This window comes from Macaca thibetana, chromosome 16 (genome assembly GCF_024542745.1).
Source record: "Macaca thibetana thibetana isolate TM-01 chromosome 16, ASM2454274v1, whole genome shotgun sequence".
In the NCBI taxonomy this organism is placed as follows: Eukaryota; Metazoa; Chordata; class Mammalia; order Primates; family Cercopithecidae; genus Macaca; species Macaca thibetana.
Genome location: NC_065593.1, coordinates 50386716 through 50414060, shown reverse-complemented (window position 1 = coordinate 50414060; position 27345 = coordinate 50386716). Strand labels below are relative to the sequence as shown.

The following is a 27345-nucleotide window of genomic DNA, read 5'->3' as shown; positions in this document are numbered from 1 at the left end:
ATTCATACAGCCAACAGACACATGAAAAAATGCTCATCATCACTTGCCATCAGAGAAATGCAAATCAAAACCACAATGAGATACCATCTCACACCAGTTAGAATGGCGATCATTAAAAAGTCAGGAAACAACAGGTGCTGGAGAGGATGTGGAGAAATAGGAACACTTTTACACTGTTGGTGGGATTGTAAACTAGTTCAACCATTATGGAAAACAGTATGGCGATTCCTCAAGGATCTAGAACTAGATGTACCATATGACCCAGCCATCCCATTATTGGGTATATACCCAAAGGATTATAAATCATGCTGCTATAAAGACACATGCACACGTATGTTTATTGCGGCACTATTCACAATAGCAAAGACTTGGAATCAACCCAAATGTCCATCAGTGACAGACTGGATTAAGAAAATGTGGCACATATACACCATGGAATACTATGCAGCCATAAAAAAAGGATGAGTTTGTGTCCTTTGTAGGGACATGGATGCAGCTGGAAACCATCATTCTTAGCAAACTATCACAAGAACAGAAAACCAAACACCGCATGTTCTCACTCATAGGTGGGAACTGAACAATGAGATCACTTGGACTCGGGAAGGGGAACATCACACACCGGGGCCTATCATGGGGAGGGGGGAGGGGGGAGGGATTGCATTGGGAGTTATACCTGATGTAAATGACGAGTTGATGGGTGCTGACGAGTTGATGGGTGCAGCACAGCAACATGGCACAAGTATACATATGTAACAAACCTGTACGTTATGCACATGTACCCTAGAACTTAAAGTATAATAATAATAATAATAAAAAGAAAGAAAGAAAGAGAGAGAGAGAGGGAGAGAGGGAGGGAGGGAGAGAGGGAGGGAGGAAGGGAGCGAGGGAAGGAGAAGCAATATTTGGGTGAACCAAACAAATACATGGTTGAGTTTCAGGTGGCAACAACTGTCAAGTGGGGAAGAATGCTGGGAGCAAGACCTTCTGACAGTCTTGCATACACTTGCCCTACCGCAACATGAACCCACTGGGCTAAAGGTAAAACTTATAAGGGCAAATGGTACTTCAGCAAATTGCATGAGATGATGTTTCAGCAACCAACACCACAGTTAACTCAAAACATCTCCTCCTAAGGCAAAAGAAAGTAACGCCCAGTGAGGACTAAAGCTAACACGCAGTTTAATTCCAGGATCATTAATGACAACGGTCTTTGTGTAAAGGATTTATTTGATTACCTATCAAGTCCATTAGATTAAGATGATAATAAGGAGAAAAAGAAGAGTGAAATCATTTCAGTTTTGCAGCAGCACTTCCCACCCATTAGTGGGGATCTGTTTTTCCTGCTGTTATGCTAAGTGAATGAAATCACTGCAACAGGCCTTTTGCACAGAGGCGGTATAAAAGGACTTAAGGATCTTTCTAAAACCAGGCTTAAGTCAGAGTGTTCTGGCAGTCCTTTCAAAGAAGTTTTCTAGCTGACACATCACTTGCCTCCTCAGAAAGGTTTGGTGTCAACTGGAAAAGGAAGCTGGAAGGAGGGAGGAGGTACCCTCCTTCTCTGAAGGAGATAATGGTAAATGAGAGTCAACTCCCAGTATGATGGGCTAGGCCAACCCATTCTTTTCAGGCTTATACCAAGGTACTGAATAATAAGTATGTCACTCAGATGATGATAACTTCATCACAGCCATGTGAAAAGATCTTGACAACCAGGTTTTCTTTACTGATGATGGTGCTAAATTGCTGTGTCTCCCGAGTACCGGTAACTCTGAATTCCAGGTATAAATGGGTAAAGATCAGTAACCGCTCCTAAGCACCACAGAGCAGACCCTCACATAATAGGTTGTGTCATTTGACAGAATACTGAAAGACCAAACAAAATAAAACTAAACTGTTGGCTGAAGGATCCTTAAAGGTAGGAGTGGGAGGGGGTGAGGGATAAAAGGCTGCACACTGGGTACAGTGTACACTGCTCGGGTGATGGGTGCACCAAAATCTCAGAAATCACCACTAAAGACCCTATCATATGAAAAAAGGCTTAACATCACTGATAATTAGGGAAATGCAAATCAAAACCACAATGAGATACCATCTCACACCAATCAGAATGGCAATTATTAAAAAGCCAAGAAACAACAGATACTGGTGAGGTTGTGGAGAAATGGACATGCTTTTACATTGTTGTTGGGAATGTAAATTAGTTCAACCACTGTGGTAGACAGTGTGGCAATTCCTCAAAGATTTAGAACTGGAAAGACCATTTGACCCAGCAAACCCACTACTGGGTATCATCCCCACAGGCCCGGTGGCATGCCAAAAAATATTAAATCATTCTATTATAAAGATATATGCACGTGTATGTTCATTGCAGCACTACTCACAATAGCAAATACATGGAATCAACCCAAATGCCCATCAATAATATATTGGATCAAGAAAATGTGGTACATATACATCATGGAATACTATACAGCCATAAAAAGGAACAACATCATGTCCTTTGAAAGGACATGGATGAAGCTGGAAGCCATTATCCTCAGCAAACTAACACAGGAACAGAAAACCAAACACTGCATGTTATCACTTATAAGTGAGAACAGAACAATGAGAACGCTTGGACACAGGAAGGGGAACAACATACACAGAAGCCTTTTAGGGGAGGGTGGGTGGGGAGAGCATTAGGGAAAAGAGCTATTGCATGCTGGGCTTAATATCTAGGTGATGGGTTGATAGGTGCAGCAAACCACTATGGCACATGTTTACCTATGTAACAAACCTGCATATCCTGCATATGTACCCCAGAACTTAAAAAATAATAATTAAAAAAAGATTGCATCGTCTGCAAACCAAAAACTTATTAATGTAATCAAAAACCACCTGTTTCCCAAAAACTATTAAAATAAAAATTTTAAATAATTTTTAAGTAGGAATTGTGTCATATTAGTCTATTTATAAAACCAGAGTACCTCTAAAGGAAATCTTCAATAAAATTAATAACTAAGTTAGAGGATTTTAAGTCAAATGATTTGTGGCTGTGGTATTCAACCAATAATGAAATTAGAGATGAAATGCACAGTTTGGGGGTAGGAGAAAAAAAGCAATAAAAACATTTTAAATATAGCCAACCACTTAAATGAGCAGGTGTTTTAATCAATATCCCACAACTGCAAAAACTTTAGTGAACCTAAAGCATTGTCTCTATGCCAAAGTAAAAAAAGGAAGAAGAAGAAGGAGGAGGAGGAGGAGGAGGAGGAAAGAAAGAGGAGGGGGAAGAGAGAAAGGAGGAGGAGAAGGAAAAGGATGAGGAGAAAAGAAGGAGAAGGAGGAGGAAGAGGAGAAGGAGGAAAAGGAGAAGGAGAAGAAGAGGAGGAGGTGGAGGAGGAAGAGGAAGAAGAAGGAGAAGAAGGAGGGAGGGGAGGAGGAGAAACAGAGAAAAAGGAGCTCACTGGCAACAGGGAAGGAAACTAAAGTTTTACATCACTGGATCCTGACTTTTTAAACTTATATACTCCTTTGAAAAGTTAATGAGACCAGGTGAAGTGGCTCATGCCTTTAATCTTACCACTTCGAGATGCCAAGATAGGAGAATTGCTTGAGCCCAGGAGTTTGAGACCAGCCTCAGCAACGTAGCAAGACCTCGTGTCTACAAAACATTTTTAGAAAGAATTTGCCTGGTGTGGTGGTGCATGCCTACAGTCCCAGCTACTGGGGAAGTGGAAGCAGAAAGATCACTTGAGCCAGGAGGTTGAGGCTGCAGTGAGCCATGATTGCACCACTGCCTACAGCTCAGGCAACAAAGTGAGACCCTGTCTCAAAAAATAATAATTAATTTTAAAAAATTATTTTTGAGATGGAGATTCACTCTTGTCACCCAGGCTGGAGTGCAATGGTGCAATCTCGGCTCACTTCAACCTCTGCCTCCTAGATTCAAGTGATTCTCCTGCCTCAGCCTCCAGAGTAGCTGGGATTACAGGCACATGCCACCACGTCCGGCTAATTTTTTGTATTTTTAGTAGAGATAGGGTTTCACCATGTTGGCCAAGCTGGTCTCGAACCCCTGAGTTCAAGTGATCGCTCCACCCGCTTCGGCCTCCCAAAGTGTTGGGATTACAGGCATGAGCCACCACGCCCAGCCTAATTGAAATTTTTAAAAACAACAGTTTCCTCAGAAAAGTAAGCATATAAACTTGCAGAGAAATTTTTGCATATAGCTTTAGAGATTTTACTAACTTCTTAAAGTCTATTGAATTTCATGTTTAAAATTGCAGCTGCAATTGAAGCACGGGATTGATTGTTTTCAGCTGGGAACGTTTTCCCAATGAATAAGATGCTACAAGGGCTTAAGCATGAGTGGTCAAGTAAGGCTGATATAAAACACTTTGTTACAGCACTATCCTCAGATCATTTTCTCATATTTCTATTTGTCTAGGAAAAAGGGGCCAACAGAGAGAAGATGTGAGTTATGAAGTCTTCAATACAGTATTTCAAACGAGGAAGAAAACAACAGCCAACTTAAGAGTCGCTTGCAAATAGTATCTGTATATAGTGTCTGTTCATGTCCTTTGCCCACTTTTTAATAGGCATGTTTTATTTCTATAAATGTCTAACCTTCTTATGTAACCTTCCAACTCATAGGATAATAGCATAGCAATTTTGCCTGAAGACCTGCTACTCATCTGTTCTGAAATGTCATGTGTAGTAAAAATGTATTCGAGAGTCATTTTGGCCATTCTTCTCTACTGTAAAGATCGGGTGCCTATAAAATGCTTCGCTGATGAAATGGTTGTCTTGAAAAGGCTCACAAACAGTGTACCCAGTTAATGACAGCTACCTTCTGACAGGGCTCCCTTCTGACCCCAACACATTTGCATGCAACTCCACGCATTCATTCACCAGCTGAGCTCTTACAAAATACCCACTCCCTTTCAGAGACCACAATGCCGTTCACCAGAAAGATGAATCAAACGTGAAAACTACAAATGGTTCAGCCAGAAAATTATGCAAAGGAGAATGATTTTGATTCTGAACAATTGAACGCTACAGAAAACCAAAAGAAATCTTGAAACCTATTGCAAGTGAAATGCTTACGAACCAAAAGGATCAGCAGACGTTGGCCATTTACTGAGGAAGCAGTTGGAGGCTCCATCCCTCGAGTTCTTTAAGAATAGTTCAAAAACAACCTCAGCACTCTGCCGTTGTCCTCCCTAAGAGCAAAAATCCGCAACCAGTGGCTCAGTGTTGCTCTTCTTTCCAGTCCTGCGATTCCACAAATACTGGCATTTACAGGACATTTTACCCTTCTTAAAAATGTAAAATTTAAAAGAATGTGATGAACGTTTTTAAATTCTAGAAAAACTATGTCACTAAAGTGAATTCATTTTAGTTCCTTATTTGCCAATTAAAATTTGTCGATGGACTTAAGCTTTTCTAAAATGGAGTAAGTCATGTGAGCCCATTTTTCCAATTATTCTAGCCATTCTTTCGTCTTCCAATGCATACACAGAGTATCTGAAAGGACGTTCACCAAATGTCACCAAAGGTTGTGTGTGTGTGTGGTAGAATTTTAAAATATTTTTTCCTGTACTATCATGTATCACTTGATTTTGTATAATAAGCATGTATCATTTTTACCCCAAAAAAGCATCATTTCTTTTAAAAATCCAATGGAACTCTACACATCAGAAGTTATGGAAAATCAGGGCTGGGTGCAGTGGCTCACGCCTATAATCCCAGCACTTTCGGAGGCCGAGGCGGGTGGATAACAAGGTCAGAAGTTCAAGATCAGCCTGGCCAACATGGTAAAACTCCGTCTCTACTAAAAACTACAGAAATTATTTGGGCGTGGTGGCACACCCTATGGTCCCAGCTACTCGGGAGGCTGAGGCAGAAGAATTGTTTGAACCCGGGAGGTGGAGCTTGCAGTGAGCCGGGATCGTGTCACTGCATTCCAGCCTGGGCCACAGGGCGAGACTCCGTCTCAAAAAAAAAAAAAGAAGAAGAAGTAGTTATGGATAATCGGCTAGGCACGGTGGCTCATGCCTGTCATCACAGCACTTTGGGAGGCCGAGATGGGCAGATCATGAGGTCAAGAGTTCGAGACCAGCCTGGCTAACATGGTGAAACCCCATCTCTACTAAAAACACAAAAAATGAACTGGGCATGTTGGTGCACACCTGTAATCCTAGCTACTCGGGAGGCCGAGGCAGAAGAATCGCTTGAACCCAGCAGTTGGAGATTGCAGTGAGCCAAGATTGTGCCATTGCACTCCAGCCTGGGTAACAAAGCAAGACTACATCTCGAGAAAAAAAAAAAAAAAGTTATGGGAAACCATTATATAACAGTACTGGAAGAGACTATTTCTCCCCAGTGCTCTCAGATCTCACTACCAGTTTTTCCCCACCCTGGTCCTGCTATGATACAAGAAAACTTTTGATCAAGGATAACTCCTATAAATCAAAACTCCCACACACGGACATAAAATGAGACAGTGGCCAAATTTATGGGGTTGATAAGTCACTGCCACTCAGACATGCCTGAAATGAGTAGAGAGGCATTCATTCCATTGTAGATTCTGGTGAGAGAATTTAGAGAAAGACAGTGCAGCCCGGCCCTTGCACATGCTAACAGTAAATGTTTTCTTCCTTGGTAAGGCTGGGTCCGGGTGAACAGGAACCAGAGCTGACCATAACTTTGATGACCAGGAACCGTCCACATCCACAGAACACTGCTTGCCACCACTCACCAAACAAGTCTCTCTAGTTCCCTCATTTGCTCTATTTTTATCACGTGTCTCTTTTGTCTTTTTCTCATATCTGAGATGTAAGTGACTGCAGGCACTCTTTCTAAGCACTCCCCAAGTTTCCCTGAGGCTTGGAGGCTCATTTTTCCAGCTTGTGCACAGTGAAATAAAAAATATTCAGAGCCTCTTCCCTGATAAGGGTTTGTTGTAAGACTGGGAGGGGCAAAGCTGGTGCGCTTTTGGGTGACTTTATTTGTAATCGGAAAGGATTGGCCTTCGTGGGTGGTTAATCCATACCCAGGAGAGGCGTTTTCCGACTTTCTAGTTTTATAACCCACAGTCCTAAAAGGAGCGAAGGTGATGGCACCAGGGGACCTGTGTTAAAACCCTGACTCTAAAAGTTTATGATTGAGTTAACGCACATTTGCAAAATACCACCAAGAAGACAGACTTTGGTGCTCAAAAATGGAAGACATCAACTCTGCTTTCAAGAAGCCTGCGGTCTCAGAGGGGTGTGACAAATGCAGTACAATGGGGTGGAAGAATGGGGTGGACTTCATCCCAGGCACAGGAGGTGGCTGGGCCTGGCTGGGGGCTCCCAGCTTCCACCATGAAGTGGAATGCCAAGGTGTCCGCCCCTCCGGAGGACCTCGGCATCCGGAAGAGGCAGTTCCTCCTACAGGGTCACCCAACTCATGCAGGAGAATTCAGAAAATGATTGTTGAAGGAGGTAGCCCTGGAACTATAGAGGAGGTGGGGTGGGTGACTTTCCAGGCAGGGAGGACAGCACAGACACGGGCAGCGTCACCTATGAATTCATGTGCTCAATTACACTGCACATGCAAATCATCTCCGGATCATTCACCCCTGTGAGACCTTGATTCTTTGTCTGCAAAATGAAGACAACAACCCTTGCCTGGCTACATAAAGAGTTGTGAGGATTCAATAAAGAATATGAAAGAGCTACATCAACTGGCAAGTCCTATCCTTATGAAAGAGAAGTGTGGTACAGGACCTGTCAAGATTCAACCCCAGATAACAGTGCTATGTGGAGAAAGAATCTAGCCCCAGCTCTGCCACTAACCTCCCCACCACCACAGGCCTCAGCTTTCCTCATCTGTCTGATTAGTGGCTTGGAACCAGATAGGCTAGAAGCCCTTCCTGTGCTGGTATTTTTACTTGTAAGTCCCCTTTAAATCTAGCTGCCAGTAACTAGCACGTGGCTCCCGCCCCCAGACTGCTTCTTTATTCATTCCTAACCTTTACCTTGGCAGATGAAATATAAGATTCATCAACCACATTTGACAGCCCATGGCAGGTTTCCTGTTTTCCATCGTCCCTCTGCAGGTTACAGACACACAGAACCCAGCCGTGGGAGGCTCAGCCAGGGTCCCCGGCTGCTCACAACGGCTGCATTCCTCCCCGAGGGCCAAGGGAAGTCCTGAGCGCAGGCCAGGGTTGTTTGGTTTTGAGGTGTGCTGGGATGAAAGGCACCCTGGAAGTGGAAGGTTCGGTCATTCATTAATTAATTATATCTATAATTGAGGGTTTGTTCTTAAGAGCGAGTCCTTTGAAAGTACTTTCCTTCAAACAGTGACTGTCACAGAGGCATCAGATACTCACCATCTTCTCAACTGCCTCAGCACAGCGAGCTTTATTCCAGGACCCGAGATCCTGTTCTGAGCTGGCTCTCCCTTCTCAGGCTCACTCACCCTCCCTTTAGAGGTGGAGATTACTGGGGGTGGAAAAACGTGTGTGTGTCTCTGTTGTTTAATGTCTGTTTTTTGGCGGTTTTTGTTTGTTTGTTTGTTTTTTAAGGAAATCTATACTACACCGAATATGCTTTCTTTTGGGTGTACTTTAACCTAACCCTTTCCAGGTAAATGAACAATGGAAAAACTTCCCAGCAAGATTAGAAAGATACCTGAGCCTAACACCCGCCTGATGTCGTGCGCCACACCTCCGGTTACCAGGGGAAGGGAGGAAGCAAACTGTCACATTGATGTGGCTCTAAACAACAACAGTGTGCGAAGGCCCGGGGCACTGTGGGATTGACCAAGAGGAAACACGGGTTGCACAATGATACGATCTTGTCGGTACAATTGTCAGAGAAGGGAACTCCCACAGCAAAGGCCATAAAACCATCCAGGGCAGTCTGGGGCGGCTCAGTTCTGCGGTACCAGGGAGTGGAACAGAGCCTAGCCCCATCCCAAACACAGATGGGACCATGAACTCCAGAAGCAGCTTCAGCCAGACCCCCTCGGCCTCCTTCCACGGCACCGGAGATGGCTGGGGCCGGCCCAGGAGCTTCCCCAGGGCTCCCACCGTCCACGGCGGTGCAGGGGGAACCCGCATCTCCCTGTCCTTCACCACGCGGAGCTGCCCACCCGCTGGAGGGTCTTGGGGTTCTGGAAGAAGCAGCCCCCTCCTAGGCGGAAATGGGAAGGCCACCCTGCAGAATCTCAACGACCGCCTGGCCTCCTACCTGGAGAAGGTTCGCGCCCTGGAGGAGGCCAACATGAAGCTGGAAAGCCGCATCCTGAAGTGGCACCAGCAGAGAGATCCTGGCAGTAAGAAAGATTATTCCCAGTATGAGGAAAGCATCACACACCTGCAGGAGCAGGTAAGAGACCGGGTAACCCGGGAGCTCCAGGTGGGGCTGCTTTGCCTGGGAACCCTCGGGAGGAGGAATCAGTCCAGAAGACAATTTCCAGGAAAATGGCAACAGCGCTTGAAGTAATGGTGCACAAAGGTTTTGGGGGATGTTTTCTTATGATACCTTAAATTTGGAGTTGGAATCGTCTGTTCTGTATAATTAATCCTCTGTCCCTGGATAATGTAGAAAAAGAAGGCAGCAAAAATGACAGAAGTGCTGCAGACTGTTTCGAAAATGAGACTACCTGATTTCTCACACACCAAAAACATCTTTAAAATGTGAGGCAACCAGCTGCTGTTTAGTGTCACTTATGACCCAACGATGTCATAGAAATGATAAGGGCCAGTATTCGTGCTGCATGCTCAGTGCACCAGGGATAAGAGAGTGTTTACCTTCTCATTACCTCAGTTCTGCTCCACCTCAAATTTTTTTGAACAATGTGGTTATCCGTTAACAAAAGGCTGTTAGATGATTTTGAACATTACACCTAAAAGTTGTCACCACCCCAGCATATAGGTCACCGTGACATCCCTAGATATTTCCGCTTGTGGGTTGGTTGAAGATAAAGTTGCTCACGGTTCTGAGAATGGCATACCACTAGAAACAATAATAATAAAACGAGCATAATTTTTAGAACCTGAGAGTTGGGATGGCTATAAAGACCCTCTTCAAAAAAAACTAACTCTGTAACCAATCCCCAAAAAAACTAAGCACACACCTTCCGGGATGTCTCATAACATTGGCTAGAAGTAGAAGGAATCCAATCATCTTATAGGTTATTTTTTAAAGCTATCTAACTCCCCTCTTATATAAAGCAGTCCCAGAAAATTCTCTGTAAGACCATGATTTAACCTCCCCTAGAAAGAGCATCACAAGTTTCCAATATTTATACCATATTATTTCACAACGCTCAGTCATCCTTGCTTGAATGTAGGAAGGACCAGTCAAGATAATATAAATCTGTCCTTGTAATGAACCCTAATTATTGAATAATCAACCTAATAACTGACTGTAATTACCTTAACTATATAGTGCATGGTTGCCTTTATGAAAAAAAAAACAAGGTGACTCAACAGTCCTCATCATGTTTTTTTGTTTAGTAAAGTTGCTTTGGTTGTAGAAAGGAGGAATTGAAGATTTTTGCAAATGGAGAGCAAAGGGAGACCATGACTCCCAAAAGAAATACAAGGTTAGAACCGGTCAAATAATTTAGAAGCTAGCAGAAGAGATTTAACCAAAAAAAAAAGGGAAGAAAGGGAGGGAAATGTTTATTGAGCACTTATTATGTACCTAGGCATCCTGCTGAATATTTAATACACATAACACCATCCAAGAGCATTCTTCAATGATGGAAATGTTCTGTATTATTTTATTTGATTCTGCAAGAACCCTGTAAGGAAATGGAAGCTTGGAAAAAAGTGAAATAGCCATCCAAAGCCATCAGCAAGAAGCAGAGGTGGGATTCTAACTCAGGTCTGTTTCCAGTAGTCTCATAAATTTCACTACAGTGTGGTGCTGCCTAGCCCACCTCATACAAAAAATGACACTTAGGATGAATAAAGATAATGCGTTATACTTGCATCATTAACCACACAACACATATTTCATACACATTATCTCATTTAATCCTCACAACTGTGTGGAGCAGGTATTTTTATTCTCAATTTATAGATAAGGAGACTGAGACCTAATCGTTGTCTAAATCCTTTGGAACAGAACTGAGAAAAGTAAGTAGGTGCAATGGGGGCTTGGGGAGCAACCTGCCCACCCTTCAGAAGACCTGGAATTCTGGGTTCTGAGATTAAATAGGAAACTTCTTTGGCTTTGAATTTCATTCTTTTCTGGATTTTTACGTCTAACACTGTTTTCTCTACATTTGAAGAAAGCAACTCTTTAAAGTTGAGATTGTCTATCTACCCCAAACTCCCTCATTTGAAGATGAGAAAACAGAGGTGCAAGGAGGTCCCACAGTTACCTGAGGCTTATGCTTCCTGGATCTTGGTGAAATGCTTTGAGTGGATACAGCTCTCCCGCACCCTCACTTTAGGTGTATTAAATGTCACTCAAAAAGTTGATAAGAAGTTGAGTTTAAAAATTAATTCAATCCTTTTGAAATCCAGAATTGGACATAGTCATAGGAGTATCATAAATAAAACACCTTGAATGATTCTCAATCAGACTATATTTGGCATTTTGGTTTACAGTCAAACATTCTATTTCCTCTCCCTGGTAGGAGATCAAACATCCTGAAGCAACAATGTTGCACGAATATACCAACTTGCTTTTAAAAGAATTAACTCAGGGCCTTCAGGAGAATCTGGAATGTGCTCCATATCAAGTACATTTCAGAATTCACATTTGAGTGCTATGAGAATGATAGCTGGGGAAATCAGACACTTGAGGTGGACTTTGCAACAGATAAATTACCAATTTAACTCAGAAAAGCTAAATAAGCCCATAGACAGTATTTTTGATTTTCTGATTCTCTGGATGTAGGTTAACACCTCATAGTATGTGTCAAATAGAAGTAGAAAACCTCAGTGCACAAGTAAGTAAGGGTTACCCCACAATGGTCCCCAGGCTCTTTGGGATAGAGCTACTTTTCATTTTGCATGAGCTTACATAATGCAAAGAATAATTGGTCCGGAGGGAGAAGTATTGGTAAGAATGCCCCTAAGCAGCACTGTGGAGAGGAGAACAGTAAACACCTGAAAGTATCCTTTTTTATAGCAAGGGAAGAGGCCATAGTAGCACTTGGAATCCCACAAGGGGAAAAAGAATGAGGCAGAAGCAGCCAGCCTGGCTATGTCCCACCATGAACAGAAAAGGTCTGAACAGGCATCTCAGCATATAGAACCTGGAGATGCTCGCAGTGTAGTCAGTGACTCTACAAAAGTGCCAGATTTTAAAAAAGAAAAGTGTATTTTTTACTTTTTTCTTAACTAATTCAGTTTCGACCAATTTTTCACTGTCTATAATATGCCAAGAATATGCCATTTGACATTATTTGATGTACTCTCTTCTAATTCTCATAACTCTTTGATGAAGTAACTATTACTATTGCTATTTTATGGATGAAGAAACTGAGACTCAGCCAAGTTCACCCAGCCAGTAAGTGTGGAGCAGGATCCCAGGCCCTGCTCCTTGAGTTCCAGACCCAGCATTTGTGCCATCTCTAAATCCTGCTATTGTGCATTCATGATACCAAATTCCATGGGATCAGTGGAGCTTTAAACAGGACAAGATTTTTAAAAGGTGCCTTTGTATTGAAGTATAACTTTGTCCTAAGAAAATGCTTTCTAAATAAAGGAATGAGCTATATAAATATAATGGGAATTACCCAGGATTCTCTGACTCCAACTAAATTACAGAAATTTAGACCTAAGACCTCTAAGGTCCTCTGTCTCTAGTGCAGACTCCTTATTTGACAACGGATGAAACTGAGGCCTGGAGAATAGAGTGATGCAGCCTGATGCATCCACTTGGATGATCAAGAACAGAGCCAAAACCAAAAAAAAACTCCAAGTTTTTAGTCTAGCACAACACTTGGTGTAAAAGCATTATTACACTTTTGACAATGAGACGTCTTCTACCCTAAAGACAGTGACATACATTGAATGTGAGCTATTTCTCTGACTATAACATATCTACAAGTGTTTATAAATCATAAATGTATACACAATTGCTCGAGTAAGTGCTTTCAATAATATTTTTATTTTTAAAGTAAAAAACATTATACGAACATCTAGTGAAAGTCTTTAACTGCAGGCCTTACCACTACTAAAACTTATTAGGCATGTTCCTTAGATGGTAAGGAATTATTTCAGTTAATATTTTAATAGCTACAATGAGAGCATTCTCATCCCAGAGTAAGTTGCAATGACATAAACACATCTACAAGTTATGTGTGTGGCTATAGTCACTTCGGGCAAAAAAAAAATTGTGTTCTGTGATGACTATTACAAAATACATTGAATATTAGTGTTAGCTTTGCTCAGTAACCCTGATTAGAAACATGAATGCTATCACAAGTAAGAATTATGTTCATCTAAAATAATAATTTTTGTACTTTTGGAGGGCTGAACTAATTAAAAGTAATGGCAAAAATCACTTTGTCACCAACCTAACACAATAAGAAAAGGATCAGAACCTAAAGTCCTTTTAACATCTTCAGCTGTGGATGAGCTTAATTAAGCAAAATGCTATAATGTGTCCATAACCTAAAAAGTTAGAAGGCATTTTGAATAATTACTGTCCTTCCCCTTCCTATATCATTGTTTCAGCAGTTGCATCAGTCCAAGCCTGTCAAAACTCCATGTAAAAAGAAGAAAGGCAGTAACACTGACTGCAGATCATATTCTTACTTTAAAATCATTCTGCTTTGCACCTAGTATGTGCTCACTAAGCATTTACTGACTCGGTCATTCATTGTTCCACTGCCAGAACAAGAAGTGGTCTGTACTAACAAGTCAAATATTCAGGAAGCTAAAGGACAGACATGCAGCGGTCATGTGTGGGTGTGTCCAAGCAAGATAACCTTTTGTGCATGTTTTACAGATAGTGGATGGTAAGATGACCAATGCTCAGATTATCCTTCTCATTGACAATGCCAGGATGGCAGTGGATGACTTCAACCTCAAGTAAGTTCCTTCTTCACAGTGTTGTTCGGGTTTTTGTTTGTTTGCTTTACAAAAGAAAAACTTGGCCGGGCGCGGTGGCGCACACCTGTAATCCCAGCACTTTGGGAGGCCAAGGCGGACGGATCACGAGGTTAAGAGATCGAGACCATCCTGGCCAACATGGTGAAACCCCATCTCTACTAAAAATACAAAAATTAGCTGGGCATGGTGGCGCACGCCTGTAGTCCCAGCTGCTCAGGAGGGCAGGAGAATCACTTGAACCCAGGAGATGGATGTTGCAGTGAGCCGAAATCGCACCACTGCACTCCAGCCTGGCAACAGAGTGAGACTCCGTCTCAAAAAAAAAAAAAAAGGAAAACTTGTCTTGCCATTACCTGGAATTAAAATCTTATAATGAAAAGGCATAGCAACAGCAAATGCACTGTGTGTTACTTGAATGAACCTTAGTTTAAACAAACCAGATATAAAAGCACATGTTATGGGGAAATTTGAATATGAATCAAGAATTAGATGATATTAAAGGGTTGTTATTAATGTTTAGGTGTAGTGTTATGTTTATTTTATTTATTTACTTATTTATTTATTTATTTTTGAGACAGGCTGGAGTGTAGTGGCGCGATCTTGGCTCACTGCAACCTCCGCCTCTCAGGTTCAAGCAATTCTCCCGCCTCAGCCTCCCAAGTAGCTGGGACTACAGGTGCGCGCCACCACGCCCAGCTAATTTTTATATTTTTAGTAGAGACAGCGTTTCACCATGTTGGCCAGGATGGTCTCAGTCTCTTGGCCTCATGATCTGCCCGCCTCAGCCTCCCAAAGTACTGGGATTACAGGCATGAGCCACCGTGCCCAGCCTGTTTATTTTAAAATATATTTTTCTTAAAAGATGCATCCTGAAGTATTTAGTCTTAAAATGTCATCATGTCTATAATCTGCTTTGAAATACTTCAGCAATGAAATAGGCAAAGTAAATACAGCAAAACATTCACGGTTGCTAAATGTAGGTGATGGGTATGTGACAGTTTATTATCCTGTTCTCCCTACTCAATTTAAAAGTTGGCATTGAGTCACCATCATGGAAAAGTGTAGCATGAAACTGACATACAAAAGACATCCTATATGTATTCATCATCTGTCTTTAAACCTAATAAGTAAAAGATTCACCTCTAAATGAAAATGAATCCTTTCAAAAACCATGACCTTCCAACAAACGGGTGCACTCTTCTCTTCCTTCTCACCAAAGATATGAAAATGAACACTCCTTTAAGAGAGACTTGGAAATTGAAGTCGAGGGCCTCCGAAGGACCTTAGACAACCTGACCATTGTCACAACAGACCTAGAACAGGAGGTGGAGGGAATGAGAAAGGAGCTCATTCTCATGAAGAAACGCCATGAACAGGTAGGACTCCCCAGGAACTCCTGGTAATGAACACAGGTCTTAGCATGAACATCTCAGGCTGATTCGACAGCTACAGAAGAAACCACCACCTGGATGCCAATCCCCTTGTCCTTCACCCTAAATAGTCATTAGAAAAACATACAAATATCTAAAGTTTCTAATTTCAAGGTGAGCTACTCACATGTCAAATACAACAACCAAAATGCAATCATAATTCATGATGAATTGGTCAACAGTTTTGTTAACACACAATGTTTACCTAGATGTGCTTGTTAATATGTTACTATAAGAATCAATGTGTGAGACTGGACTTCCATCGTTGGCCCAATGTTCAGCAAATTAGGGGACAATATAATGAAAAGAGTCTGCTACCAACCAAGGCAAGTATGATGTGGGACAAAACTAAAGAATCCTAATTTCCAAAAGCATTTAACTGACTTTTAGAGTTACCATCCATCACAAGTCCTTGAGACTCTGATAAAATGATAGAAAAACAGTTCCTATGGTAGGAAAACAAAATTGCGTCTGAACATCAAAGAGCCCAATTTCTGAATAGCTGGTTAGACAATAATTGTTAATTAAATATTTCCTGTGGCTGCTTGGTTTTCATGAAATCCTATGGGCGTCAGCCCCACAGGGTCACAAAGCATTGACGAGATTTTGAAAGCCTCTACCCCTTCTTTCTGCCGTTTGCCTCTTGAACGGCTTCCCGAAAGCTTTGGCCTATAGCCTGGAAGATTCTGCTGCCTAACTATGTTGTCACTTCACCAATCCACATCTGCCAAACGGGACTTTACACACTATGAAAGCGTAATTCTTTCTGAAATATTTTCAACCACGGATCAAGTCAGTAATCATGGAGGCTATTTAATTACCTGCCTTATGAATTTTTTTTTTTTTTTTTTTAGAGACAGGGTCTCACTCTGTCACCCAGGCTGGAGTGCAGTGGCGCGATCTCGGCTCACTGCAGCCTCCACCTCCCAAGTTCAAGGGATTCTCCTGCCTCAGCCTCCCAAGTAGCTGGGATTACAGGCGTGCACCACCACACCCAGTTAATTTTTTGTATTTTTAGTAGAGATGGAGTTTCACCATGCTGGTCAGGTTGGTCTCAAAGATATTCTTTATTTTATAAAATTATTAGAAATAAAAGTATACAATGTTTTATCATCAACAAGTAACATTTGAGAAACCAAACCAGCGACAGTGGAGCAACCACATAATCAGAATGTTTAAAAGATCCATTGACCACTGCCAATCAACACAGCAATCCAGCCTTCTGATTATCAAACCCAGTTCATTTCCTTTCTCTGTTATTAAACAGGAAATGGAGAAGCATCATCTGCCAAGTGACTTCAGTGTCAACGTGAAGGTGGACACAGGTCCCAAGGAAGATCTGATTAAGGTTCTGGAGGATATGAGACAGGAATATGAGCTTATAATAAAGAAGAAGCATCGAGACTTGGACACTTGGTATAAAGAACAGGTAAAAGAAAGATGCAGAAACTTCCCAAAGGTTGCATTTCCATGAGGTCCCAATGCTGACGCCTTCGCCTTGCTTGGTCCTACAGTCTGCAGCCATGTCCCAGGAAGCAGCCAGTCCAGCTGCTGTGCAGAGCAGACAAGGTGACATCCACGAGCTGAAGCGCACGTTCCAGGCCCTGGAGATTGACCTGCAGGCACAGTACAGCACGGTGAGTCGAGGCTGGGAAAATGCTGGGTCCCACACTACCTCCTCCATGAAGCCTTCTGAGACCTCTCTCCCAGGCCCTGACCCTCAGCTCCCTTGGGACACCTCTCACTTTCCACTTTCCATCCAAATTGTTTATGATGAGAACCATAATAAAGGGCTACCATGTATTGAGTGTCCAGATGGTGCCGGGCGTTGTGCTAAGTAGTTCATGATATTAAATGTCATTAATCCTTACAGCAACTTTTCCAGATAGGTCTTAGTGTCCCCATTTTAGAGATGAGGAAACCAAAACTCCAACAGTAAAATAAACTGGCCAAGGTCACACAGCTAGTAAGTGACTGGTGGTGAAACCATGTGATTTATTTGGAGGAGGGGGGATTCTAGACCCCCATAATTTCTATCAGTGCCCTCTCCACTTACAACCAGGCTACCCCCCTCAAACGCTGATATAGAGAAATTCCAGTGCCAACATGGTAGGTGGCAGATCCAGGCCTGGCTCACTCCAAAGCACTGCCCTATTCATTTAGGTATGTGTCTTATCACCCAGAAAACTCTTAAGTTCTTGTGTCCAAGTCATTTCTATCATCTTCACAGTTTAGAAAAATGCTTAGCATGTGTCATAAGCATTCAAAATTTATGAAGGTCTATCATTTGATTCCCAGTATACCCTACTGAGTCTTCTAATCATTCATCCTTATAATTGCCAAGTGCGATTCTACCCTCAGTCTTGAGAGGCAATGATTTGTTCATTTACGTGGCAGGTGCACTTGGGTAAATGACCGCTGTGTTTTAAGCATCCATGATGGTGAACAGACACTGCAAATGTGCACTGTAGAGATCATGAGTACAAAAATAATTATAGTGTCTTGCAGCTTTCAAAACATTTTAACATACAGTATTTCACAATGGCCCTGTGAAACAGGTGAGGCATGTATACCCATTTTACTGCATTCTACTATCTGACACCAATTCTTAGCACTGAGGATCTTTTAACGAAGGAGTTTATATTCTAGTAGGAGTGACAGATACTAAATGTGCAAATCATCAAAATGTATATGTTAGATGGAGAAAATTGCTACAGAGATGAAGCAGAGGAGGAGGGCAGATGCACCAGGGTGAAGAGCTGCTATCTTAAACAAGGGGGTCAGGAAAGGTTTTCCTGTTAGAGTGGCAGTGAGCAAAGAGGTACGGAGGTGCTTGATGTGGTGATGGGATGTGTTCCAGGAGGAAGGAACAGCAAGTGCAAAAGCGACAAGGCCCAAGTGTGTCTGATGAGTTGGAGGAGCAGCAGGGAAGTCCATGTGGCTGCAGTGAATGAACGACGGGAAGAAGAAAGGACGGAACAGGAGGGGAAGGGAGGGGAAGAGGGAGGAAGAGAGGGTGAGGCCATGGGATCCCAACAGAGCCAGACTGTGCAGGGCTTTGTAGGCTACCTTGGAGGGAATTCAAGAGGAACAGCAGGTATAGACCACTCTTTGAGGAGAAGTAGCTGAAGGAGAGCAGAGAAATTGGACGATAGCTGAAGGTAGATACGGGTTTAAGAAAGATACATTTTAAGGTAGGAGGAATTATTATATTTGAAAGCTGGTGGGAATAATCCAGTAGAGAGGAGAACACTGATGATGCAAGGAGGCCGGCAACTGCCGAGATGACTGGAGCACAGACAGCTCAGGCAAAAGAACACAGGGAAGCCAGCACCCGCACGCGGATTCAAGCATGTGCGTGGGCGCAATGGCGGGAGCAGTGGGCGGTCTCTCCCGATTGCTTTCGTTTCATCAATGAAATTAGGAAGCGAGGCCATGGACTCAGAGGAAGGATGGGAAGGACAGAGGAGAGGGAACAAAATAACCCCCTGGGAGAGTAGGAGAGTGGCTGACCAGGGAAATGTGCTCTAACCACCAGGGAGCATGAACGGCCCCCCCTGAAAATTAGCAGCCACGATAAAGGGAGAGTATTCAGCACAGTTATGAGATTCTCTTTAAGGTTAAAATTATGCACTTCAGAAAAGCAGGTGTTACATGCAAATAGAAGTGGGCCTTGAACTCAGTGCTCCATATTCTAGCCCAGAAACTTCATTTGACAGCTGTTAGAATTTCCTCAAAAAATGACATTTCTTTTTTACCATCATCATAATCAAAAAGCATTGCTTGAGACTAGGGTTGCCAGATTTGCCAAATTAAAATATAGGACACTCAGTTTAGTTGGAATTTCAAATAAAAAAACAATTTTTTTTTTTTAGTATATGCAGGTGGAGCAATATTTTGGACATAGTTACACTAAAAAATTACTCATTGCTCATCTGAAATTCAAATTAACTAGACGTTCTCTATTTTATCTGGCATCCCTAATCGAGACCCTTCTCCAAAGATACAAAGAGATAGCAGCCCCAGTTGCTGTCGCTCTTTGGGAGTTTTCAATCTGGTCGAAGATAAAATGTAAGGAGTTAAAGAACAGTTCAGAGCAAAGCAATGGACTTCAAAAGTCCCAGCGTCACTCAACTCCTGACTGCCCAAGTCCCAAACCTGTAAGTCAGCCTACTTCTCACCTTGGTGTCCTCAGCAGCTACCAAGACACCTAGCCAACTGGTCGGCATCTGCTAAGTACTCAACAGTCACCTGTTATTGACTCAATCAAGCCATCAGTTAATTAACAAAAGATCATTTCCTCTTTCAGAAATCTGCTTTGGAAAACCTGTTATCTGAGACCCAGTCTCGGTACTCCTGCAAGCTCCAGGACATGCAAGAGATCATCTCCCACTACGAGGAGGAACTGATGCAGCTACGCCACGACCTGGAGCGGCAGAACAACGAATACCAAGTGCTGCTGGGCATCAAAACCCACCTGGAGAAGGAAATCACCACGTACCGACGGCTCCTGGAGGGAGAGAGCGAAGGGTAAGGCAAAGGCTGGCATGACAGGAGCATGCAAGAGGCATCCAGCTCCTGTGGGTATATGTGTGCATCTTTGGGTTCTGTTAGCAAGAGTCACTCTAGCAAAAGAAAAGCTGTGTTGAGCTTCTCCAGGAGATACCTATAGTCAGTTGTATTTCACTAAGCAGCAAGTGTAATTAATCAACTAATACTCACAGGACCCTAAGATTTGCAGTCAGAAGAGTTAAGGTCTCTAGAAGGAAACAATTCAAAAGGTTTTGGCCATCGTGTTTCCCAGTAGGAATGCACCCAATTTTGGCTCCAAAAAAAAGAAGGCAGGGGGAATGTGTTAGTCCACTAGCCAAAAAAAAAAAGATGCATAAGAGATAGAGATGTCTAGACTTTCAATCTGATATTTCTGGCCACCCCAGGAAATAACAACAGTTGGCCATATAAAGGGCATGTATATTCTATGACCTGAAAGGAAGGGATAGAAGTTTTATAAAAATACATAAATAAAACATCACCGGACCAAACTCTAAACAGCCTGAGAAGCTCAGGGGTCTCAGGCTTGAGACCCGACCCTGGCAGGCATCCTAGAGGAAACCAAGCTTGCAGCTGGCTAAAAAGAGGGGATGGTTTGTGGACTTCCCCTGACTCCAGGGTTAACAGGAGGCGGTACCCAATGCCTTCTGCATCCAGTCCGGCTCTCCCGTGAACCTATGACTGTGAGGCTACTAAGCTGAGACAATTATCCTCATTAAAGAGCTGAGGATTTACAAGCAAGCGAAGGAAGTTAGTCCATCCTGAGAAGTTGTTATGATCGTTGCTAATACTAAAGTGAGCTTTAACCTTTATCACTTTTATAGGACAATGGAAGAATCCAAGTCGAGCATGAAAGGTAAAAAAATTTCCTTCATTGTTTGAATCTCTATTTTTAAGGAATTAGCATGGTTATCCATGTTGTAGTAGTCATAATCCTTAGTGTACTCCCAAATGTCCTGGGTTCAAAATTTATTTCACTCCCAAATGGTCAGGAATTTTCAGTTAACAAATTAGCTAATACAAAATGATGTAAGCTCTCATTATTGTCCTCAATATATATAAAAGCAAGCAGTAAAGAAGATTAAAATGATAATTAATAGTATTATGTCTCTCTTAAGTAATGGAATCGGTTAGTCAGTTTACTAAACCCCTGGAAAATTAAGAGGCAAAGATTTCATGTCATTTCTCAGATGATTCTGTTGAACACTCGTGTTCCATGAGATTTGAATAGTGAATTATGAACACTGTGTTCTATGGCCAGATGAGGTTAGAAATACTGTGTGCCATGATCCTCTTCTTGAACAGTCCTGTTGTGCAGTTCAGTATGTTAAAGATGGAACAGGTGCTGCTCTGAAGGGGAAAAGGAACAAGAAAGAGGAAGAAATGGCAAAAGTTTAACTTTGTTTCGCCCAGTATTCCCAAACACCTTTGACCTGGAAACATGCTTTCTCAGATTACCTTTAATATCTCACAGAAAAGTTCCAGGAGGCTGTAGTCTGTGACAAGTGGCACTTTCTGATTAGTTTGTGATAGATCTATACTAAGGCACTGGAGATTCAAAGAATCAGTTGGAGTAATCATCACAGAACAGCTGGTCTGCTACCCATCTACAAAATAAGACAAGGGTCTTTGAGCCTCTCTTCACATGTGTCCTAGGATGGGGAACCCATACTTGATGGGATGGCCCCATTGGAGAGGTTTTAATTTAACAAAATTCTCCCTTGTAATTTTATTAATGATTTCAATTCTTCCCTGTGGTCTAGAATTGGTTTATTGATGTTTCAACAGGCACTTATTCAAATAAGTTATATATTTGAAAATTGCCACAGTAGGCATCCCTGGCTTCTCACCCATTCCTCATGTGGCATGTTTTCTAGACCTTAAAATGAGGTACCCTGAATAGCACTAAGTGCTCTGTAAGCTCAAGGAATCTGTGCAGCGCTACAAAGCCCACAGGCAGAGAAAGAACTCCTCAAGTGCTTGTGGTCAGAGACTAGGTTCCATAGGAGGCACACCTATGATGAAGGCTTCACCTCCAGAAGGTGACACTGTTCAGAGACCCTCATTTCCTGGAGAGAGGGAGAAAATCCCTCCTTGGGGAAATCCCTTTTGCCTGCAGCAGAGCCTGCCATATTGCTTAGTGATCGTTTTGGAAGGCACTGAGAGCCTTCAGGGGCTGACAGCAGGGAACTGAAAATGAGTACAGTTCAGATGGTGGAGGAAGCATGGCAGTGACATCTTCCGTGCTCTTTTTCTCAGCGTCTGCAACTCCAAAGATCAAGGCCATAACCCAGGAGACCGTCAACGGAAGATTAGTTCTTTGTCAAGTGAATGAGATCCAAAAGCATGCATGAAACCAGTGAAAGTTTCTGCCTATTGTAAAATCTATTTTCCCCCAAGGAAAGTCCTTGCCCAGACACCAATGAGTTCTAAAAGATATCTTTGGAGTTATCAGACTCAGAAACTTGTATTATTTTTTTCTGTAACATTCTACAATCTCACCAGACTTCTCATAATGCTCTTAATATATTGCACTTTTCGAATCAAAGTGTGATTTTATGGGTGTAAAGCTCTACTTTCCTACGGCAGCCTTCAGATTCTCATCATTGTGCGTCTATTTTGTAGCCAATAAAACTCCTCACTAGCTGCATGGTGTCTTTTTTTTAATATCATGAGGCAAAACAGCACCTCAGTGTTTCATCCTAACAAGGGGTTCTCAAAACATTTTCCGTGGAAGATCCAGAGAAATCTCCAGACATCAGACATGTTCACAGCAACAAGACACTGGGCAGAATTGTCACCCTGTAGCCAGGCAACCTAGGCATGAGTCATGGGTCATGAGGCTCTCCACAATCCACACTTCTGCCAGCAGGAAGGGAAGGGAGGAAACAGAGAAAGGGAGGCCCAGAAAGCCTCACTGGGAGTGTGAGATGACCAAAAAGTATGCTATCTCACTTTTAAAAAGGAAAAAACTGAAGGGCCTAAAAGAGTAACTCTCTTTTAGGCTACTCTAAGCTAGAAAAGGAGATTAAGGAAAAAAAAAAAATTCTCATTACAGACAGATACTAAGGATCTAAAAGGGGAAGTAACTCATCCAAAATCCAAATTGCAAATATTAGGATCCAGAATATCATGCCATATTAGTCTGTTCTCATGCTGCTAATAAAGACATACCCGAGACTGGGTAATTTATAAAGGAAAGAGGCTTAATTGACTCACATGTGGACATGGCTGGGGAGGCCTCACAATCATGATGGAGGGCAAAGGGGAAGCAAGACACATCTGACATGGCAGCAGGCAAGAGTGCTTGTGCAGGAGAACTCCCCTCTATAAAACCATCAGATCTCAGCTGGGCGTGGTGGTTCACACCTGTAATCCCAGCACTTTGAGAGGCCGAGGTGGGCAGATCACCTGAGGTCAGGAGTTCGAGACCAGCTTGGCCAATATGGTGAAATCCCGTCTCTACTAAAATAGAAAAATTAGCTGGGCATGGTGGCAGGCACCTGTAATGCCAGCTACTCGGGAGGCTGAGACAGGGGAATTGCTTGAACCCAGGAGGCTTAGGTTGCAGTGAGCCAAGATCGCACCACTATACTCCAGCCTGGGTAACAAGAGTGAGACTCCGTCTCAAAAAAAAAAAAAAAAATCAGATCTTGTGAGACTTATTCACTATCAGGAGAATAGCGCATGGGAAAGACCCGCCCCCGTGTTTCAATTACCTCCTGCCAGGTCCCTCCCATGACACATAGGAATTATGGGAGCTGCAATTCAAGATGAGAATTGGGTGGGGACACAGCAAAACCACATCACATGCTGAGCTGTAGCAGGTGAGTAAACCACTGAGACTACGAACCTCTGTCCTCTGAAGAAGATGCCATTTTCTCAGATTTAGGAGTGTGGGCCCCTGTTCTGAGACTGGTGCAAAGGAGCACTGCTGGAGAAAAGGAAGGGGGGAAATCCACATATCCACTAAGACATCGGCAGAATACTGCACATGGAATTATAGGATATTAACCATTTAAGAGACTGTAGACACAGGATAGTCAAAATCTCCCATTTTACAGGCAAATCAACGGAGGCCCAGAGCAGTGAAGGCATTTACCCAAACACTCACTGGATCGGTGCAGCTGGATCTAGATCCAGGTCTCTTAACTCCTTTAACAGCTGTTAAACCAAAAATGGGTGTGATTTAGTCCCATTGTCATCTGATACATTGGCAATGCCCTGCATATTTTTTGTCTCTATGCTTAATACTCTTTTCTAAAGGGTTGCTTTTGATATTTTCTGAATGGAGCATCTGTTAAAATTGGATTCATCTTCTCTTTAAGGCAACAATTGGTGTTTCTGATCTTTAATGCCAAAGAATAGAAAACCAGCCCCTTAACAATCTGAAATTAGGCAAAAAAAAAAAAAAAAAAAAGAAAAAAGAAAAAAAAAAACAGAATAACCACACCCTAGCAAAAGTGTACTATTGGTTTAACTAAAATACTTTAACTCTCTGATGTAAAATTAATAATTTATCTTTACTATTTCAAAGAAACTCAAAAATAACCAGTATACAAACATCTTCACTAAGTTTTCTTTGTGCAGTATTTGTATGTGGTGACTTTTTTTTTTTTTTTTTTTTTTTTTTTTTTGAGATGGAGTCTTCTCTGTCGCCCAAGCTGGAGTGCAATGGGGTGATCTCGGCTCACTGCAACCTCTGCCTTCCGGGCTCAAGCCATTCTACTGCCTCAGCCTCCCAAGTAGGTGGGATTATAGGTGCCCGCCACCGTGCCCAGCTAATTTTTTAGTAGAGATGGGCTTTCACCATGTTGGTGGTTGAACTCCTGACCTCAGGTGATCCACCCGCCTCAGCCTCCCAAAGTGCTGGGATTACAGCATTAGCCACCACGCCCGGCCATATGTGGTGACTTTTGATGTTATTTGGGTCAAGAATGGATTCACATTAGACTTCATTCGGTTCTCTTTTTCTACTTCATTTTACTAAAAGAACTTCTTTATGTTGCTAGGTATTGTATTCTCCAAGCAGATCTAAAAATGATTTTTTTCTCTGTTTTAGCACCAACTCATCCTGCTGTTTTGGACATTATTATTATCTCTTTCCTGAAATCTAGAAAATATGCATAAAATATACATATTTTTCTCAAGGTGAATTTTTTAATTCTGCTGGAAAAATCTTTTGAGGAATATCTAAAAATAATATGACAACCTGAAAAGAAAGTTATAATACCAGATCCAGAAAACAATCACAAACCTTCCATTTACAATCATAGTTTAATATATGATTTGGTAATGTAAATCATAACATGAATAATTTTTCATGCAAGGACCTAAAATATCTTTAAAGTCTTATTAATTTTCACTGTATCAATTAAGGTGACCAATTCATCCCAGTGTGCCCAGAAACTCATTAGTCCCAGGCAAACTGGGATGGCTAATCATCCTATCAATAAATTGCCTCTGTTTCACTAAGGAGAGAAAAGAAGAGAGAAATGAAACCATTTGCCTGAATAAAGAGACAATTGCATGATTTTTGGCTCTAGGTAACACAGAATAATCTTCCCCCACACTTAAATCAGCGTAAAAATGTTTCAAAATGCCCATTACAAACCAATTAATGCCTATGCATTCAGGTGAACTACCAACCAAAGAAATTTTTGTTTGTATTTGAATTTGTCCAACACACACCCAACCCACATAAAGGAGTGGCAATACGTTCTATTGTTTTCATTCCAGAAACACTTTGAATATATAGCAATTATTGTTCTATAACCCAAAATCCAACTAAACAAATCGATGACTAATCCAGAGAGGTATAATGTATTACTTTGGAATTTAGGATTTATGTTAGCATATTTACCCACAGTGTCATAAAATGGTGGAGTGGATAGATAGATCCATCTAATATTGTTAATCCAATCAAATGCACACCTTTATAGACTCATGTCTTCACCATTATTTTTACACACCTACCCTGCTGCTGATGTGTAAATCGGGAACTAAACATAAAAATTCATTATTAAGGAATGTAGCAACAGTATGTGGAGGGAAGAGGTCATAAAGTCGAGCAGGGAGTAAGGACTCAAATTCTGGCAGCAAAAGGTGGGGAACAGAAGGAGACCCAAGGACGTTTCTTTAGTGCAGGGTTTCTCAAACTTGGCTCACATCAGGATCACCTGGAGGGGGTGAGAAAATTCTAAGGCCCAGGCCACATTCTAGAATAATTAAATCAAGACTTTTGGCTGGGCGTGGTGGCTCACGCCTGTAATCCCAACACTTTGGAAGGCTGAAGTGGGTGGATCACTTGAGATCAGGAGCACAAGACCAGCCTGGCCAATATGATGAAATCCCATCTCCACCAAAAATACAAATTAGCCAGTGTGATGGCGGGCATCTGTAATCCCAGCTACTCAGGAGGCTGAGGCACGAAATGCACTTGAACCTAGGAGGCAGAGGTTGCAGTAAGCCGAGATTGCAAGATCATGCCACGGCACTCCAGCTTGGGCAACAGAGCCAGACTCTGTATTAAAAGACAAAACAAAAACAAAAACAAAAAAAAGGACTTGTGGAGGTTGGGACCCAGCGATCAATTTGTTTTAAAGAGTCCCAAATAATTATAATGTGCAGCCAAGTTTGAGAACCTACTTTAGTACCTTCAGGTGAGTGCTTTTTTAATCTGTTTGTATGTTCCCCATATTACTAATTTTTTCAATACCCCCAACAGGAATTAATGACAACTGGAAAAAAAAAAAAAAGGACGTAATTCCCAAGCACTTGTGATTAGAGTTTCATTTTACAGAATTGCAGAGAACTACTTCCAGGAAATACAGCTGAATTAAAACTTAGAATTGAGACAAATACTTCACTTAGAAAAGTATTTTAGTGGCCAGGCACAGGGGCACGCACCTGTGGTGCCAGCACTTTGGGAGGCTGAGGCAGGAGTTTCACTTGAGGCCAGGAGTTTGAGACTAGCCTAGGCAACAGAATGAGGCTTCGTCTATACAAAAAGTTTAAAAATTAGCCAGTACAGAGGCATGCACCTGTGGTCCCAGCTACTCGGGATCCAAGACAGGAGGATGCCTTGAGCCCAGGAGTTACAGGCTGCAGTGAGGTTTGATCACAACACCGTACTTCAGCTGAGCAGCAGAGCAAGATCTGTCTGGAAAAAAGAAAAGAAAAGAAAAGAAAATCAGAAAAGTATTTTACAAAATTCTGCAAGCATACTTCCACTTAAGTCTAGCAAAATTCTTCCAGGTACTTAATCAAATATTTTTCCAAAGTGTTAGGCTCCTGCAGTAAGTTTCT

At 42.1% G+C, this 27345-nt stretch overlaps 2 protein-coding genes and 1 long non-coding RNA gene across 3 annotated transcripts in view; 2 read left to right on the top strand and 1 right to left on the bottom strand.

Annotated features, from left to right (window-relative positions):
* The window catches only part of LOC126938649 (uncharacterized), a 165991-nt gene extending 165163 nt beyond the window's left edge, over positions 1-828 (top strand). The window contains exon 2 of the long non-coding RNA XR_007720147.1: positions 135-828. This is a non-coding gene — a long non-coding RNA (uncharacterized LOC126938649). The remainder of the gene's footprint in view (positions 1-134) is intronic.
* Positions 1-27345, bottom strand: part of LOC126938621 (eukaryotic translation initiation factor 1) — a 1120764-nt gene that overhangs the window by 667645 nt on the left and 425774 nt on the right. The window lies entirely within an intron of this gene.
* Positions 8032-22683, top strand: KRT23 (keratin 23). The gene is made up of 8 exons (XM_050762776.1): positions 8032-9362; positions 13953-14035; positions 15276-15432; positions 16754-16915; positions 17001-17123; positions 19796-20016; positions 20862-20893; positions 22297-22683. The coding sequence occupies exons 1-8, from the start codon at positions 8967-8969 to the stop codon at positions 22389-22391; spliced, it is 1269 nt and encodes a 422-aa protein (XP_050618733.1). The 5' UTR covers positions 8032-8966; the 3' UTR covers positions 22392-22683.

Bases quoted from the DNA above. Each gene is read 5' to 3' on its own strand.
- KRT23 (XM_050762776.1), top strand. From the start codon at position 8,967: ATGAACTCCAGAAGCAGCTTCAGCCAGACCCCCTCGGCCTCCTTCCAC. The intron at 15,433-16,753 runs GTAGGACTCCCC...GTTATTAAACAG, and splicing joins TGAAGAAACGCCATGAACAG to GAAATGGAGAAGCATCATCT. The intron at 20,894-22,296 runs GTAAAAAAATTT...TCTTTTTCTCAG, and splicing joins ATCCAAGTCGAGCATGAAAG to CGTCTGCAACTCCAAAGATC.